This window comes from Phocoena sinus, chromosome X, assembly GCF_008692025.1.
Source record: "Phocoena sinus isolate mPhoSin1 chromosome X, mPhoSin1.pri, whole genome shotgun sequence".
Classification (NCBI taxonomy): domain Eukaryota; kingdom Metazoa; phylum Chordata; class Mammalia; order Artiodactyla; family Phocoenidae; genus Phocoena; species Phocoena sinus.
This window is the reverse complement of record NC_045784.1, coordinates 91,974,601-91,993,837: the sequence shown is the minus strand read 5'-3', so window position 1 is coordinate 91,993,837 and position 19,237 is coordinate 91,974,601. Positions and strand designations below refer to the sequence as shown.

Below are 19,237 nucleotides of genomic sequence, written 5' to 3'. Positions count from 1 at the left end.
GGGACAGAGACCAAGGAGCAGTTGAGTGTGCTTCTGTGAGTTTTGTTCCAGGCCCGTCTTGGGTCCTCCCGAGGCGTGCCCGGCGCCCTCAGACTCTCCTCAGGGGCCACCGCTCTCTCTGCACCTCCCCCCACCACCACCGCCACCCCGCTTCTCGAAGGCGGCGTCTCTCCTGTAGGGGCACCCGTCCGCGGTGGGACCAGACACATTGGCCCGCCCGCCGAGCTCGAGACCGGGGTGGCGAGGCCGCCCCGATCGGCGGCTCTCGGGGATTTCTGGCCGAAGATGCGCCAGAAGCGGCGAGAGAGCCCGAGCTTGGGCGCCGTGGAGTGCGTTGAAGGAGGGAGAGCTGGGCCGGGCTCCCGGCGCCTCAGGCGAGGGTGCGGGCAGCCGTTAGAGTGCGGGGGTCGGGGCGGGGCTGGGGGCGGGGCAGGACCGCGCCGGCTCTGAGGAGCACGCGGGGGTAAGCGCGGCCCCTCGTGGTCCGCCTGCCCCCCAGGGGTCATTTGCATGTTGTCACGGCCCCGCGCCGACTACCGGACGCGCGGCTCGCTTGCTCGCTCACTCGCTCACTCGCTCACTCGCTCACTCGCTCACTCGCTCACTCGCGCTCGGCTCCTGCTACCGCTCCGCCGGCGCAGCCCCGGGGAGCCCGAGTTCTGGCAAGTCCGCGAGCCGGGGAGGGAGGGAGGGAACCCGTGAGGGAGGGAGCGAGGGCGCGCCCCGGCTCTCCCTCTACCCCGCCAACCGCCCTTCCTGCTACCACAGGTCCGCCCCGGGCCCCCGCTTACACTTGGGAAACTTGGGACGGCTCTGGGGCCGCGTATGGCACCTCAGGGGGGCGGCCCCGGCCCGGAGAGGAGCGGGTGGGGGAGAGGAGGAGGAAGAGGAGGAAGTGAGCCCGAAGGATCCGCTCAGAGCTGTTTGTCCAGCTGTTTCTATTCGCACCCCGAGCGGCACAGCCAGAAGGGGGCCGAGCCGAGGGTGGCCGGCTCTCGGCGCTCATTTCCAACTCTTCTCCTCACAGCTTGTCTTTCCCAGACACCCTGGAGTCCCCTCAGGCCGGCCCGGCGGCCGCGCACCTGCCGGCCGCCCCTGACCTCGCGGGCCAGGCGTCCCCCGAGGCGGAGAATATGGCCCAGTCCAAGCCCGAGTGCCGCTCACCTGTCGGCCTCGACTGCTGCAACTGCTGCCTGGCCCTGGCCCACCGGAGCAGGCTCCAGCGCGACAGCAGCGGGGCCAACAACAACCCGGGCAGCCCCACCGTGAGCAACTTTCGGCAGCTGCAGGAGAAGCTGATCTTCGAGAACCTCAACGCCGACAAGCTCAACAGCATAATGCGGCAGGATTCGCTAGAGCCCGTGCTGCGGGACCCCTGCTACCTGATCAACGAGGGCATCTGCAACCGCAACATCGACCAGACCATTCTCTCCATCCTGCTCTTCTTCCACAGGTGGGTGGCAGGGCACGCGGGTGGGCACACGGGCCCGGCTCGCAGCCGCCTCTGCTGGACCCGCCCCTCTGACAGAAAGGGGCAACGGGAAGGCCAAAAGGGGCACTGGGAGGGGCGGCTGTCGGGCTCCCGGGCTGCCACGACCGGACCCTGAGGCTACCTGGATTCCTGTACGGCTGAGGGGAAGCCTGGCAGGTGGGAGCCCTGTTGTGAAAGGTGCCTGCAGAGTCTTTCCTAGGGAGATGCTGGAGCCCAGAAGGTGGACAGAATCCTAGATGGTTTGGGTGTAGCTGGAGGCACTTTCTCCCCAAGTGCCCACCTTTCTACAGCCACTTCGGAGAATGTGCCATGGGATGCTCTTGGGATCTGAGTCCCACCCTCATTAAAAAGCCCATTTCCAAATATGCAAACTCAGATGGAAACGGCAAGGGCTTTTAAATTACTGAGTGGCCCTGACTGAGGATGAGGGCAAGCAAAATGTCGAGACAAATTAAGCTGCTGCTGGTGTCGGGGAGAGCGGGGGGGATAGGCAAAATTAGAGACCTGTGAGAATCTTGAAACTCCGGATGGGGCGGGACCCCGCACCTCCTCCATGGATCACAGCCTTCAATTTCCAATGACGGTTAAATGCAGCCCCAAAGAGCATCCTAAGGACAGGAGGGTGGATGATCCATATCATAGCAGGCGTGTGTTGGAGTGCGGGTCAGGCTTTCTAGAAATCTTGCTGAAGGGCAAGGAAGAGAGAGGGAAGGATAGAAACACAATGGGAAGACCAAAGGTGGCTACAGTCCTCCAGTATGAGACACTCTGGTAAGAGCCGGTCTTGGGGGGACAACTGAGGCAATTTTGAGGCAGGGGAGGCAACTTCAGGAAACCTGGTGGTGTGTTTGGTGTTCTTAGAGCCATAGGAACAGGGCACTGGTGTGTGTGTGTGTGTGTGTGTGCGCGCGCACGCGCGTCCGTGCGTGCAAGCGGGTGGATTTTCTACTTTCTCAACATCACAGGTTATGTAAGAGAAAGAGAAACTCCGCTGTGGGAGACCTGGGTTGCAGTACAAGTTATGGCTCTACTTCCCTGTGTGAACCTGAGCAAGTCGCCTGACCTCTCTGGTCTCTAAGGTTCCTTCTAGTTCTGAGATGCCAGGTTGTGTGCAGGTAATGTGCTCAGACAAGGTAATAAGAAATTTTGAGCTCCCACAGAATACTTGAATAAATTGAATGGCTTTTCAGTGAGGCACAAATAAGAAAGTTTAAAAGCCATCGAGCTAGGCAAGAACTACCCTCACTTAGTGCTCAGCCCAGGTTTGCGTCCTCAGCCCCAGAAGTTCCAGGAGGGGACAAGTGACTTAATTAGCATTATTATAACAGGTTGTATTTTCAGGCATTTTCCACGCCATCGAAGCCCTTTCTCACCTATTATTTTACTTTACGCATCAATTTATCTCATTGTCTCCAAGAAACCACACTGTGTATGGAAAAGGTTTCCAGGGAATCTTCATTTCTGGTGAAAGATTACTACAAGCGTATTCAGACCACAGCAGCTGCAACCCTGCCGAGCGAAAGCCCTAACAGGCTCCTAACAATCTGCTGGGATCTGGGCTCGTAGGCAGCGGGGGAGGGGTGGCAAGACACCTGGAAAGCGCGCCTGTAGCACTTGCACTCTTTCAGCTGGGAGAGAAACGGCTCCGAAGTGGCTTGATGACACAGAAGAGGGGACGCTTCCTCAGCTCTGGTTCCTAGGTTGGAGGCCTGGGAGGGTCAGACCTAAGCGAGTGAGGGGTGAGACTGAAAGCCTGAAATCAAAGTGTTCGCTTGTGCCACACCTTGGGAGGCTTTCTGGTGGTCTGGGTTTCTTGAGTGGCAAGACCTCCTTGTCACCTACTCCACTGACACTTGCTTGTTGACGTTCGGTTCTTGGGAAAGCCTGGAAATGCTACCAGGTTGGGTGGGGGGCTGAGAGCATTGGTGGAGGGAGCATCTCAAGCCCTCAGGCTTCCATGAGGCTGGGGAGTGACAGAGTCCTGTGGTAACAGCCTTAACGGTTCTAGCGGGACAATAGCAGGACAAAGCATTCTCTCATTTGCCTTGACAACTGGGACCTTCGAGATTGGAGAGTCTCAGTTTGGTTGAGGTTTTGCCTAGAATGACATGCTCATTATCAAAGTAGGAGACCATTATTACTGGTCACGGGGTTTCTCCAAAATCTGAGCTGGACAGTCTTCTCCCGAGTGAAAATTTCCTCTTCTTACTTCATTTATTCCCTGGTTTTCTATCTTTATACCACAGCCATCATTCTTCCTTCTGTTCCATTTAATGATTTGATATTTCAGATTCCTGCCTGGGTGTCTTTTCCTTCTAATTTGTCTACCTTCAAGGCTGTCTCTTCTGGAGAAGCGACTCTTCCTGCCCCTCCTCCTGCAGCCCACTCCCCTGCTGCAAGGGCTCCTATATTCTTGGGAGAAAGGGTGGGGAAAGTTCTTGATTCTCTCTGGTTTGTCTGCTTTGACCTGTCCCTGGCTCCCAGCTTAGCTCTTGGTTTCCTTGGAACACAAGAGTGTAAGCAATTTGAGGGTAGGGCATGTTTTCCACTTACTTGGCTTTCCCTTGGCTTTTAGTTATACACCCAGTACTCAGTAAAGGTTTTTTTTGGCTAGATGACTGCTTAATTGTTGGTGTGGTCCTCTGTAAAGATTTTACAACTTTAGTCTTGGAAAATTCTTATTAAGGTTTAAATGTGATTTTTTTTTTCGGTATGAACCACATGCAGTAACTCTAATAGCTTGGTAGAAGTCCTGATGAACAGTGCTGTGTATATACATGTGAATCAGTGGTAATGGCCATGTAGCTCGTTGGTATGTAAATGATGCCTCTAAACTACTGGGGTGGGGGGGGGAGATGATGTATTTTACACACCATCCCTTCAATCTTGTGTTAGGTAACTAATAACTATAATAGATTAATAGCTAACATCTATTGAGTGTTTACAGCATGGACTAAGCAGTATAGCAGCATAATGTCATTTAATATTTACACCAACCCAATGAAATGGGTACTGTTATCACCGTTCTTCATTTTTTAATGAAAGAAATTGAAGCTCGGGAAAATTGAATAACTTGCCCGATGCCTTACAATGAAGAGCAGAGCCAAGACTCCACCTAAGGTCAGAAAGACACTAAAGAATTGTCTATGAAGAAAGAATTGTTAAGCAGAGGTAAATATTATCCCAGAAACTAACCAAATGGTTAAAATGTCCTTATTAGGTCGGGTGACCAACCATCCCAGGACTTTCAACCAACACAGGAGTTTCAATGGTCAAACTGGGACAGTCCCAGGGAAACTGGGATGGTTGGTCACCCTATTATTAGGGGACTATACCATATCATTTGAAAATGCTTCTAAAACTGGAAAACTTAAGAGGCAGATGTAATATGCTGGGCAAAGAGCTAAAATTTCCAATTGAAATACAGCCTATTAAAAAACTTGCAAAGTTGAAATTTGAGGGGCCTTAATTCTCCGATCAGTAAGGTGTAGCAAGCTGGAATGGGAGCTTTTGCCATACTCTGTTGTTGTCATTGTTGTTGTAACCTCAAATTTATTTCTGAGATTTTATCCAAAACTACTTAATCAGCTCTATTCTGCCTTTGGCCCCCAAGCACGTCAGCCAGTGTGATCTGAGCTGCTCTGAATCTGAGTTCCCTTCCAGCTCGGAGAGCCCCAGGAGTCTACCTTTAAGCTTCTGAGCTGGCAACAACTGGTCCCCACACTTAGATGCTCAGAAAATAATAATAGCAAAGATTTCTAATTGTTTTATGTGTGCTAATTCATTTAATCTTCCCTATTGACGTAATATATAGCAGTAAAGGGAAAGATGTAGATTCAGAGATCAGGCTTCTGACAAAAAATTGCATAAAAATTATGTGTGCTTCTCTAGATCTTCAGACTAATGATTTCATAAATGTATATTCCTGGACCTGATTTCTGAGGACGTAGCCACTTACATGGTGTGATTTGAGGGACAAAACTCTCCTGCCTGCCTGCTGTAGTGCCTAAATTCGTATTCTAAGATCAGTTTTCTGTCCTTGTACCATCTAAAACTCCTATCCCATAGCGCAGTGGTATTTGGACCACACCATAAGAAATCCTGAATTAGAGACTGCAACCCTTTGTCAACTAATTTGCCATTTGATTTTGAGGATGGCGTACTCTGCTGTAGAGAGGTTTTGGGTTTCCGTGTGGTTAAGTCTGTCATTCTTTGCCTTCATGATTTTTGCTTTTGGCATCAAGCTTTGAAAGTCCTTCCCTAGCCCGAGTTAATTCAAAATAACTATTTCCTGAGTGCCTAGTGGTCTGACAAAGAATAGGCACTCTTGGATTAAGGCACATTCTCTGTTAAAAACACAAATGCATTTGCAAACTTAACATTTATGGTTTGTATACCTCATGAGAACCTCAATATGTAAGAAATCGCCTTTTTGCTGAGGCACAGATGTGAATTCCACGTGCTAAGAGGCTTTGGGTAGTGACTGACCCTACTGCTCTACTAGCAGCTACTATATATATTACATATGTGTGTGTCTTATATATGTATATAAAGTATATATGTATATATATATGTATTAGTACGTACATATATACCAGCAAAATATATATAACATAAAATTTGTCATTTTAACCATTTTTAAGCGTACAATTCAGTAGCATCAGGTATATTCACAGTGGTGCAGTCATCACCATTATCCATTTCCAGAATTTTGTCATCATCCCAAACAGAAACTCTGTACCTATTAAACTCTGTACCCTATTCTCCCCTCCCCCCAGTCCCTGGTAACCTCCATTCTACTTTCTGTCTCTACGAATTTGCCTATTCTAGATATTTCGTATAAGTGGAATCATACAATATGTGGCCTTTTGTGTCTGGCTTCGTTCACTTAGCGTAATGTTTTCAAGGTCCATCCATGTATCAGTACTTCACTGCTTTTTATGACTGAATCATATTCCATTGTGTGGATACACCACATTTTGTTTAATCCATTCATCTGTCCGCGGACACTTGGGTTCTTTCCACCTGTTGGTTCTGGTGAAGAACGCTGCTTTGGACATTGGTATACACATATCTTTTTGAGTCCCTTCTTTCAATTCTTTTGGGTCTCTACCTAGGAGTGGAGTTGCCCAGCACCTACTTTTCAACTCAGTTTTTTGGTCCTCTACTCCTAGTCAATCCATTCAAGTGTAGTAATGCCCATGAAGTGAGTGAATGTCTACTTCTTTGGGGAGAACACCCCCTCCCTGAGTCAACTGCTAGTGCTAGCGATCACAATGAAAAGAAAGCTAAGAAGTTTAACAAACAACAGAAATAGTAGAAGTCATATGAGAGAAATGATGTGATTTCAGGATGCTCATGAATTAGGAACTGGCAAAAGTTTTGAGCGTGTCTCTCTAATGAATGGCCAGGGTCTACGGGGGTTTACTACCTGAGGGTTTCCTTTTTAAAAGAGTAACATGTAACGGCTTTGCTTGTCATTACCTACTATGTGTGGATTAGTTTATCAGAATTTTCCTTGGGGCGACAGTTCACTGGGAGTAGGGTTCTATGGGAATGGAACATGGGAAAGCCAAGTTTGGAGAAGAGAAGCAGAGAGACGGGGCCGGAGTTCTTGAAAGGCCTGCTGCAGTGTGGAGCTCTGGCCAGCATGGAGCTTGAGAGGTCTGGATGGAATGCTCGTGCTCTTCAAGAAAGGTGGCAAGAACAGAACACAGATTTCACCTTCTCCGCCTCTGGTTTGTCAGGAATGGACCCATGTGAGCCCACACCTCAGAAAATAACTCTTTCCAGGATGACCTTATTTTCCCTCCCAGCCTGAAGAGAAGGTTAACAATCCTGCTTATATTTGCACTTCCAGATAAGCTAACAAGCTTTCAATTCCAGGTAGAGCTTTGGATCCTTTCCATAACAGGTCCTGAAGGCCAAGAAGTCTGGGAAAATGGAGATGCATGTGTCTGGCCACGGCTGCAGGGTCTCCAGGTCCCCTGAGTGATGGAGCCCAGCAGAGCATTGCCCACACCTTGTGGGCTGGTTGAGAGGAATAAAGTCGGCCATGTCTGCACCTGGTGGTGGCCATTGCATGGTGTTTGCTCATCACGATTCTGCTCCTACCTGAACTTTCTCCTCTTATGTAAGGCATCCGTCAAGATAACTACAAAGCCATAATCTGCCATGGCTGGCTGGGTTTACATAACAAATTGGTTGGTGTCATGCAATAGTCTCTCTACCCCTGGAGAAGCCAACGTGCTATGTGGACCCGAAGCTTGGACCCATTTGGTGGGGCATCTGTGTGCTCAGTGCACTCAAGGGAGAGCATTTCTTGACCACAGGGGTCAAAAAAGATGAAATTTCCCTTTTAGATGAAGAAGGCAATAATGGCCCAGGACATGTACTGTCCCAAGGCTTGCAGTAATGGGGCAAGGGTTAGGGCTTCGCTGTGGGGCCGCAGCTTTGGCAGAGCAGGACCCTGTGGGCTAATGGGATCTCTGTGAAGGCCTGAAGGATAGATCCCAGCCTCAAAGCAGTTTTGATGAGGAGTCAGGGCAGGGAAATGGCTTATGGAAGCTGCCATGTACCATACCGAAATCCAGCTTAGCGAAGGAGTCAGAGCGGTGATAAGATGGGGTCCTGGAGAATAGAAAACAAACTTTTTCAAACGCTAATCCAGGCAGGAGGGAATCTTCTCTAGAGACAAGTCTAATTCACTTGTACCTTCTAGCTGGAAATCCCTGCCCCAAAGTAGCTACTTCCCTTTTGGAAATAGTTTAAGAGGTGTGAGATCCCAGCCAGCATGGAGACAGACTAGGAAGCTTCCCAATGTGCAGACACTAGCCCAGGGGGAAACAAGAGCTAGAAGCATGCTTGGTCAGTGATGCCCCAGGCACGCTATCAGCCTTCCTCCCCTGGGAGCCACTTTCCTCAAATAGACCCAGCCTGAAATCAGGCCCCTGCCTGTGGACAAAGCCCCACAGGGACCTTCCCCATCCTTCCTCGAAGGAAGAATTTACTCACGAAACAGCCTTGGGTATTCAACCTACTTCCTCTTGTCTTCTCTTCAGGGGAGATGGAGAGCAGCTGCTCGCAGCTTAGGGTCTGGCCAGGATTCCCGCTCCGAGCTTTCTAGGCCAGTGATTGGCTACAGCTATCCCTGAGGAAGAAGGGGGTGAGAAGTGAGAGGAAGGGAAGTGGTTCCAGCGGCTCCTTCCTGGCTTACACCACACACACACACACACACACACACACACACACACACACACACCTCCCTTTTAGCCTCACTTCCAGACTAGGCTGGGCCTGGGCCAGCCTGAGGTCCCTGACTCATATCTCGCGTAGTGCCTTATGTAACAGAGCCAGGTTACTGAGGCATCAAGCTTCTGCTTGCTCAGTGGCAGGCTTCCCTGGGGCCAGGCATTCAGAAGCCTGATGGGGGTCTAAGTAGAGCTCACTACACTTCCAAAGGAACAGCCTGCTCTCCCTAGTGTCAGGCCAGTATCTGCTCAGAGCCAAGTGCCAGGCTGTGAAGGTGATTCCCTCTTGAGCCCCCATACTCAGCAGCAAATGTAACCAGGCAGGTGAGCTGCTGTGGGCTTAGTGTGGTTTGGGGTGTTTTTTGGGGGGTGGGTGGCAGCTCCTGCTATCACCTGATGGTACAGTGCTAAAGAGTCAGCCTGGTGCATCTGGAGGGGCCCCAAAACAGGTGTCAGAAGTTCTTCTTCCTTTTGTATCTATCTGCTTGTTGGTTCAGGTACTGTTCTGGAGACTTTAGGGAGAAGGGTTTAGTGGAAGCTGGAGGAACTTTTTAAAGGAAGGCCTAAGCCAATTACCAATCCATTCTCCACAAAGTCTAAAAGTCCCCAGGCTAGCCTGAATTCACAGTGATACTTAGCTCTCTTCCTAGCCTGTTCAGAAAATTGCATTACCGGTTTGGTGCAACTGAGCCCCCAGTGAACTGGGGCTTGCTGAATTCTATGACGTATTTCTCTAATAAGCTTACTCGAATATCTACATTACAGAATAGCCCTATCGATCTAATAGTGCATTGACTCAAAGTTTGTGACTAAACCAATAAGTCCTCTTCTTCTCTTTCCTCGTTTTTGCCCAGCCTGTCACACTGTCACCAGGGGGTAAATGGCTCACAGGTTGAGGGTAGCTGGAGACACTGCTGTCCTGTCTGAGAAAAAGAGGAAGAAACAGGGAGATAAAGTCAAAAAGGTGGCATTAGGAATTACCAGCAGTTATGATTTGTATACAAATCTCAGAGTCATGAATCCTCAGACAAGCTGAAGACCACCATCTCAGTTGCAGTAAAATAAAGAAACAAAGAAAAAAAAATAAGAAAACCTCTGCCCAGTTTTAAGGCAATATACTCCGCCTTCCCCAGGTACACAGGGAAATGAACGAACTCAGGCCCTGCACTGAGTGACCAAGCACTTCAGTTAATCAATCCATCATTTATCGACCAGGGGCCTGCTAGTAATCTAGCGCCTACTGCGGATTTATTGAATGTCTACTCCGCTAAGCACTGTAGAGGACACAGAAGGCAGGCAGCAGAGGCACGGGCTGGGCTGCGGGGAGCTGAGAGTGATAGAGCTGCATCCCAAGGCCGGCGGGGAACAAAGCAGTTCCACCGGAGCCACCGCAGGCCACACTGGGGCTTCTGCTCCTTGAGGGAAAGGCCCTCGAGCTTGCTGTTCCCTGGATCCGCAAGTCCGGAGCTTAGGCGATGCCAAAGCAGACTAGGAAAGGAGAGTCTCTTTCTGGCTGTGGTTTCCAGCAGGGCCTTAAAGAATGGATTGGTGTGGCCCTGTGGGAAGAGCTGTAGGGCTCTCTAGTTGGGAGCGGGAAAGGGAACCTTGCCAGTCCAGCGGGGCTCATGGGTTAGAACGAGCTGGCTGCGGTGGGAACAGTGAGGAACACTTTCTATTCTTCCTGGGCTGAAACCCAGAGTCACCCAGCTTCAGGAAGGAGAGGCCTACTCTGGCCCTCCTCTCATAGCCCCTCTCTGACTCGGGGCAAGCTGGCCCCTAGTAGCCTCCCCTCAGAGACCTAGCTAGACTTGGATAGGTGGAGGCCTTCAGGGCCCGGGAGCAGAAAGGCACCTCTTGTGGATGCTTGTGGAAAGCTCATCAGAACCAGCAGCGTTGAGCTTGGGAGTGCAGTTGAGGGTGGGCACCAGAGGAGCCTGGGGGTATGGCTTCACATCTGTGCACCTCTGGCACAGTCTCCACCAGACCCCTTCTAAGGGGGGTGACAGAAGCAGGGGCGTGCCAAGGTGCTGCCCTGATAATATATATACCTTTTGCCGCTGGAGACCCCACAGGGTGTCATTTTAGCCTCGCTTCTACTTTGATCAAACGCTTCTTTCCCAGGTTCCCTATAAATGACGGTCCTGGGATTGGGCTGAGGAAGGAGGGAATCCTCGAGCTGACGGGAAAGGAGAGGGAGCTGGAGTAGCAAAGAGGAACCAGCCTCAGATCATCTGGGGAAGGAGGATGCTGCTTGTGGTCAGCACCTTACTTTCTGCAGCCCTGTCCCCGTGCTAGTGTCCTGGGCATCCGCGCCCACACCCTTTCCTATCAGTGCTCTGGAGAATTCACATTTAAGTTCATGACCAGATTCAGTCAACAACAAATATAGCAACAACAAATTCTTGCATGCCTTCCATGTAACAGGCTCACCGTTAGGCACTGGGAATAGAGTGGGAAACTCACAAAAGGCATGGTCACAGCCATCATGGGATAGTCCGTAGACTGGGGGAGATGAACATTAACCAGAAGAGCCACGCTAGTGAAAGTATAATTACAAATATGTGCCAAGGGGGAAAAGGAATAAGCTTCTCTCAGAGAGTATAACAAAGGATCAGACAAGGCTTCCTGAGGAAGTGATATTGCGCTAAAGAAATGAATCTCTATTGCTGAAATTCTAATCATCAGACCCAAGCCAAAGGAGACGTGTTTAGACAGAGGCTTTCTCAGGAACCTCTGAAGTCATAACATTAGGTAGCTGCTCACACTCTTGGAAATATTTCTAGGCCATGAGTGGCCAGCAGGTCCAAAAGAGGAGGACTGACAGCATTCTGACAAGAGGAAGAGATGAGTTTGAAGCCCACGGGGCAGCTAGTACTTAACGTCATCCTTCGCTAAAAATAGTCCATGACAGTATGGAAATGCGTAAAGGCTGGCCCTGGGGACCAGTGATAAAGTGAGTATAGCATATGGGGAGGAAAATTTGTTTTTGTAAGTTATTTACTGTAAAGAAAAAGAATGGGGAGGGTCGTCTGGGTTTTCTTTTCCCTTTGCGGGCCTCCTTCTGAGTTATGAATGCTTCTCATCGTACAGAGGCAGTGGGGCACAGAGCTTCAGGCTGCACTCCTTTCTGGGGCCTGGGGTGTAAATTTTCTGGGCTGCAAATGTCAGATAATTTGTCCAGGCTGAAAAACAGCCTGAATGCAGAAGGGAAGAGAGGCTTGTTTAGCCAACGGGCTAAAGCCTGGGGCTTCAGGGAGCTGCGTGGCCAGGCTAAAGGAACTAAGATGATTGCTCAGAGAGGAACATTAAGGGTGGGCCTGAGGGTTGTGGAGAGAGAGAAGAGAGGTTGATCTTCAAATATAAGAAAAGTTACAACTCAGAGATGGTGACTAGCTGTTTCCAAACCACACTAGGAACAGAACAAGAGGAAATAGGTCTCTACTGTAGCATGAAGAATTGCGATTAGATATCAGAAAGAACTTCCTGCCTACCAGCATTCAGAGAAGCTAGACAAAATTACCAAGGGATGTTATATTACAAATATGGGGAAGGTGGTAACAATAGCAATAAAGAACTGAATAAAAGTGTGAGAAGGCTGGTTATAAGGACCATGGACAGAAGGGGATAGACAGGTGGGGAAAGCAAAGGAGTAGGTGCTTATAAGGAAAAGGAAAGTGCCTGTGTGAGAGATGAAAGTGTTTTTTTGTTTGTTTTGTTTTTGTTTGTTTGTTTGTTTTTGCGGTATGCGGGCCTCTCACTGTTGTGGCCTCTCCCATTGCGGAGCACAGGCTCCGAACGCGCAGGCCCAGCGGCCATGGCTCACGGGCCCAGCCGCTCCACGGCATGTGGGATCCTCCCAGACCGGGGCACGAACCCATGTCCCCTGCATCGGCAGGCGGACTCTCAACCACTGCGCCACCAGGGAAGCCCGAAGGTGTTTTTTAGGAAGATACTTTCATAATAGAAATGTGTATGCAATTTCCATTGGAGAACAGTCATGAAAGCTAGCATATACTCTCCTAGGACTGGAATCATGTGGGGGAATAGACTAAGGAGCGGTTAGGTCCCCTCCGCATCCTTCAGCCTTATCTCCTGGACAAATTAGCTTCAATGGGACACCTATCCTCCATAGTCTAACAATTTGGGGGAGCATCTCAATGTGGGGGGCATTGGGATAAGACTGCCCACCCCAGGTGCATGGGGAAGAGGAGGATTTCTCCTTCCACACACAAATGAAAATCAGACACAGGGGAGAAAGTGGCAGCCAACAAGCCAGGAAGGATCCCCGCGGCAGGAAATTTACAATCTAGTAGGGGAGACAGACATCAAATAATAATTACACAAATAACCATATCATTACAATTGATCATAATGAAGAAAAGGTGCAGGAAGCCGTGAGAACACAGGCTAAGGGGGCTTCCCCCAGGATTAGACAATCCGCAAAAAGAAAAGTCACCTTGTTAAAACCTTGGGCACTGCTTGTGTCCCTCTGTGAGGGATTCTTGCCCCAAATCAGTAGCAAGGAAAGTTAAAATGAACCCAGTCACCGCTAATACCCTAAGATGTGGATTTTGAAGTTCCTCTGGCTCACTGGGGCCCTCAGATAGGAGCAAACCTCCGAGGAAATTTTCTCATTGCCAAGATCAAGCAGCCATGATTTAGGCAGAGTGATTCTCTAAGGGCCGTAATAGCCTATCAGCTGAAAATCGGGATCAGAAAGGCTTTGAAGAGCTCATCACCTGCCAGATGAACAGGATGAAAGTCACTGAAGAGAAAAAAGAACTAATGTGCTGAAAATTACACTCGGAACTGGCCCCCCGAAATGACCATGTCTCCAAAATGCTGTATCTTCAGTCTCCTATTCAAACGTGGGAGGCTTTGCTGGTATATTCTAGTATTGGCTGCAGGATGTGCCCAGGGCTGTAGAGACTGGGGGAGCAAGGATTGCAGAGAGGAAGGGCCCCCACTCTGCTTTCCCTGGTTCCTCTCCCAGGGAGGTGGGAGGTGCTGGCCCTTGTGGGGAGCTGGGTTGGGCTTCTTCACCCTTGAAAGTTCCTGGAGGAGCCGCAGAGGAGTAGAGAAGGACATTAGCCACTGTGTGCTCCTGAAGAGTCTGATAAGACTACCATTGACAGACTCTGTGACTTTGGCAAGTGACTTCTCTGGACCTCAGTTTCCTCGTGTAGAAAATGGTGAAAGTGTGGTTGGGAAGGTTAAGTGAGAGGACGCTCCCAGGAAGCACTCAGTAAAGGGAAGCCTTCGTTATCATTAGGCAAGTCATATGTGGAACCAGAAGAAAACCTCTTCAGACTTGCCTCATCTCCCTCTCTCACCAGTCCCCTCACCGACCCCTCTCCTTGCTCCGTCACACACCCCGTCCTGCCCAAAGCCAGCTAACACCTGCAGCCCAGTCTGGCAAGCATTCTCCCTATCAAGGCTTGCTCTCTGAACCTTCTTCATTCACACTCAGGTGGAAATTACTGAGAAGGCTCTGGTCTTCCTCCTCTTGGGGGGACGAGCTGCTGGGAACTTCGAAATTTTTAACAGATCAAGACCTACAGAAGCACCAGGGCACCCTACTGGCATTGCTGGCAAATAGAGAAGGATTTCAGAGGGCAGTGGAGCTGGGGATTGCCTCTTCAAGACCTTGAGCTTCCCCCTCCCGAGGGTTGGTGGCTGACACATGCATCTTAGCCGGAGACACAAAAGCTCAGAACTGGTAGGACTTCCGCAGCCATTCGGTCTGACGCCCACCCCTTACAGATGAGGAAACTGAGGCCCAGGGATGGGTGGGTACCTGCCACAAAGCAAACAGCCAATTAATGACCAGCTGAAAAAAGAAACCATGTCTCCTGATTCTCTTGATCCAATGGCCTCATGACTTCTTGTCTCTAGACGGCTGTGGACATCCCATCCCAGTAGGTACACAACACCTCCATGCCAGGAGACCAGCTTTGGGTCTACCTGATGCCAAGAACGGTGTTTTTTAATTTGATTTCATTTAACGGGATTGACCAGTGGTTTGGGTGTTACGGAGTCCCAGCCCTGGAATCTTGCTTCTGCTCAGGCTGGGGCTGCATGCCACAGCCACAGTCATGCAAGGGGGACAGAAAGGCTTGCTGTTCGGGTTGGAAAAGAAATCAGTTACTGAAACATTGGTCTTTTTGAAAGTTCCAACCACAGGGGCTGGCTGGCAGAGCCGCCGTCTGGGCTCCCCCGGAGGATCCGGCCCTCCCCTTCAGTCTGGGAATTAGTTTAGGAAGCTGGCCCGGCCTCGGCAGAAGATCTGGAGGGCAGCGCTCGCCCCAGGAGCTCCAGCCTTCCCTCAGAGCCTGGGAGCCCCCAAAGGCACTCGGGCCCGGGGCCGGGGCCAGGAACTTCCTCCTGCCTCCACAGCTGAGCCAGCCCAGGCTGGCCCCAAGGCTCCTGAGCACTTTTTCTTCTGAGCCTGGGAAAGAGTTTCCAGTTGCTCCCGCCTAGCCAGGCAGCTACAGAGGGAGAGCTAGAGAGCGAGAGGGAGGCACAGAGAGAGAGAGAGAGAGACAGGAGCCAACCCCAGCCAGGCAATCAAGGTTTCCCTGGGCAACAGTGAGATGAAGGGGGAAAGGCTGGAGGAGCCCCAGCTCGTGGAAGACCCCCAGCTTGTAGAGGACACTGAACTCGTGGAGGAGGCACAGTTTCTGGAGGAGCTACAGCTCGAAGTGGTGGAAAGTGGGTCAGATTTGGATCCAGAAGATCTGGGTTCGAATCCTGATTTTGCCACCAATCTGATGCTTGAGCTTGAGTAAGTAACTCCCTGCCCTTCTGTGGGCTGCTTTCCCTACTTAAAAAATGGGGGAGGGGGGAGACAAGGTGGTCTCTAGGGTCTCTTCCAATTCAGATATTCTGGAAGGCTACATCTCTAAAATCTTGATGTGTGTAGATGGGATGCATGGACAGTTGAATATGTCATTGAACCCCTGAATGTTAGAATGGTGGGAGTGACAAAGGGGGGTTCATATAAGCAAAAAAGGGAAGGAGAAAATGGTAAATGTGTAGAGTCGTGACTCCAAGAGAGGGTCTAGGCTGAATAGAACATTAGGGTCCATTTTCGAAACTCAAGGATGATGGGCTCGGAATGAGTTAGTCATGAGAACCAGGGTGTTTGGGGGTGTGGTCAGTGTGTAGTTGCCAATGAGCCCTCCACCAAATGTCTCCCAGTGGCGCCTTCACCCCCACAGCTCAGGTCCTCAATCCAGAATGCGTTTCTTGAGTTCTTCATGTGTGTCTTTGTGGAAATTCTCATTCGAATTAGGGGGATTTTCAGGTCTTGGATGTTCACGTCCAGACCTAAAAGACTGCCTAAGAAGAAAGACTAGAATTTGACGGCTGCTATGTATAGCTACTCTCCCCCCAACTAATGCCCAGATGAGCTACCAGAAACCAATCTGCTTGGTGAATGTTGGTGTTTGGTACATTTCACTGCATTCAGATTCCTTCATAGTGGGTCATCTCTCCCTGGGTTATATGGTGAGGGTCCAGAGCCACAGTAGGTGCCATTTCACTAACCAGAGAGCTCTCAAGAGGCTTGAGAGCTCGGGGTTCCCTACATGGTAGATAATCTCCAGTGTCCTCTGCCAACCATGTACCCACCAGCTTCTCCACTGCTGGAGAGACTGTGGTGGGGAGGGTGAGTAGAAGAGGAACTGCCCCCACCTGTCCTGACACCTGCCTACTGCCCTAGCACCCTCACCCTCAACACCGCACGCTCTGCTTCCTCGCCGCTAACCCTCCTTCTTCTTGGCTCAGTTTGTTCAACAATCATTTCTTGCCCCTCAGTTAATCAGTCATAGATCCCTATGGTTGCAAGGGATCTTAGAATTCCCACAGGGAATAGTGCTGCACTATATAGAGTGCTATGATCCTCCTTAGTGCCTTAGGGACTGCTGAAAGGAAAGAAGAAGGGAGAAAGGGAGGAGAGAGTTGGTGGCAGGGGAGAAGCCAGGGAGAAGGTGAATTTAAGGGAGGAAAGGAGAAGAGGAGAGAGTTTAGAGGGGGACAGAAAGAAAGACGGGAGGTTGATTGTGCCACCGCCCTCACCAAATAGAGGTTACACTTCCAAATAAGGTCACAAAGAAGAATCTGCATGTGTCTTTTAAAGTTGGAGGGGTTTAGGTCCTCACCTGGCTTAATTTTCCTCACCAGAGGATTTTCGAGCTGGGCTGCCCTGAACTACAAGGCATTTCCTGGTGGGTGGTGGAAGTTAGGGGGCTCTGGGCCGAGTGGGTGGAACTCCCTGCCTCAGCCCCGCCTCCCTCAGAGCAGTTCTGCTCGTCTGAAGACTTTGTATCCAGGGACCCTGAGAGTGTCCAGGTCAGATTGGGGGAAATGGGGATGGGGAATGACTATCTGTTTAACAACAACATGAAAAAGGGCCGTAAGCCACTGAAGGGCCTTAACTCTCCAGCCCAAACAAGAATGTCTTGTAAAGCATCCCCAGGGGGTGGACACACTGCTTCAGCTTGAAGGCATCTACCCACAAGCCGGTTCCCTTGTTGGTCAGCCCTGATTGTTAGACAGTCCTTGTGTTTAGCCAACATTGGCACAATCTTTCTGGCCTGCAGGATGCTTGAGCCCCACTGCTCATGTTCTTGCTGCGGGCCTTTTGTCTCCTGACCACCCGGAGAGCAGGCTCAGAGGGGGGTCGCTGGCTTCCCAGGGAATACGGTGTTCCCAGCTAAGGGCACCACGTGCTCTGAGCTTCCCAGCCGGAGGTGTCTGGGGCCCATGTGAGCGCTGGGATGGACAGGCAGGCGACTGATGTGGGCTTCGGGCACTCCAGCCAAAGCAGCCCCTGGGGCCAAGGCTGAGGAAGTCCACTCCACAGAGGGCACTGTCCGAGTTAAGTGAGGTCTAGTGAGGAATTCTCAGCAGGGGAAATAGCTCAAGGGAAGGAGCACTTGACCGAGAATAAGGGCCCTGTGTTCTGCTGCAAACTCCAGCCTTGGCTGGGGCTGGCACCTGAAAGGAGGAAAATAATAAGAGCCAGGGCTCTAGCCCTGAGAGGAAGGCGTGAGGGAGACATCCCGGCCATTCGGCCCTCTAAAGCCCTGCTGGCTTTACATCGCAGGAGGAAATAAAGCCGTGCTTGTTGGCGGTGGGGACCATCTGCGTGCACTATACAGAGGGCACTGTTCCCCCAAGTGCGGTAAACATACGCTGGTGGTGTGCAAGATGATTTTAGGTGGTACGTGGACTAACTTTGTTCTTCTATTTTTGTAGCTATTCATTTATTTAACATGTATGGGGGGGAGTGTGTACACTGTATGATTTCAAAAATATTTCTGAGGTAGAGGCATTTTTAAAAAGTTAATCTGCTTTAAGTTATTTTAGAGAAAGTAGTAAATAAATAAATAACAATACTGGTGGTCCTCAAATATGGCCCAGATCTTGAGAGTGGTAGGCAAATTATTGGATTTGGGGCCATCCTACCACACTGTGTTAGCAGAGTGGTCAATGGGAGCCATGCAGTATGATTTGACATCGTCTTGTCCATGTACACCTAGCTTGAAGTCCCCCTCTGACAGCCCGATTCCAAGTGTAAGAACACCCTGCTATTTTTACATCTCTGGTGTCCTGCTCTGCCCCGTGACACTCAACACTCCAGATCAGCAGCAGGCCTTTCCCTGGGTCCAGGGCATGGTCTCTACCATGCTCGGGCACACACGGGGACACAGCACTGAGAAGTTGTCCTCACCAGCTTCCACTGACTACTTCTCAGCATTGTTCATGGACATATTCAGCTCCAACCTAAGGAGTATATCCAGGAAGCAAGTCAAAGAGGTTCCAATCTTTCTCTGAATGCACAAAGCCACAGTAGAAGGACAGGAAATATGTCACTGTAGCAATTTCGCATGAACTGGTGCTGATTTCCGGACAGGTTCGGGCAAGATTCGGTGGGAAATTTGTATAAAATCAAACTGTACAAGAGGGTTCCCACTTCTGCCAAGAATTTGTAATGGGCTCTGTGTAAATAAGCTTGGGCCACTTCCTCCTTCCATTGCCCTGAGATAGGGAACATGATTATTAGTCCTGTTTCCTCCCAGGGCTCACCTTGCGGATTGCGAGGTGAGCCCTGGAAGGAAGTGGAAAGGTGATAAAGGTTTTGGGTCAGGTCTCCTGCTTTCCACCTGGATTGTACCTCAGGAGCCTTGAATGTCTTTCCTGTATTGTCCCTGGAACTGTCTTTAGCCAAAGGCTCAAGGAGAGACAGCTGATCTTCCAACACCTCTAAGAAAGGAAATACCACATTGTCCTTTGGTCATACACTCCAGTGTTTAACAACCTCTGCTCTCTGAGACTGTTCCTCCTAAATTCTGTCCTCCTGCTTTCAGATATACCCCCTTAATATGATTAAATGGTGGTTATTATGTCCTTTGTCAGCTCTCTTTTCCAAATTAGCAAAATCTATTAAAAAATACTTAGAACCAGTTTGTATTTCTGCATTCCTTAGAAA

At 50.2% G+C, this 19,237-nt stretch overlaps 1 protein-coding gene across 2 annotated transcripts in view; it reads left to right on the top strand.

Moving 5' to 3' along the window:
• The first annotated feature begins 206 nt into the window (after positions 1 to 206).
• Positions 207 to 19,237, top strand: part of TSC22D3 (TSC22 domain family member 3) — a 58,268-nt gene continuing 39,237 nt past the window's right edge. Inside the window, exons 1-2 of one of the 2 annotated variants that reach the window (XM_032619274.1) lie at positions 207 to 380; positions 1,028 to 1,453. In XM_032619274.1, the coding sequence (XP_032475165.1) occupies positions 286 to 380; positions 1,028 to 1,453 (521 nt within the window). In that variant the 5' untranslated portion in view covers positions 207 to 285. Of the gene's footprint in view, positions 381 to 646; positions 663 to 1,027; positions 1,454 to 19,237 lie in introns of those variants that run through there. The other variant, XM_032619273.1, reaches the window with a different exon arrangement.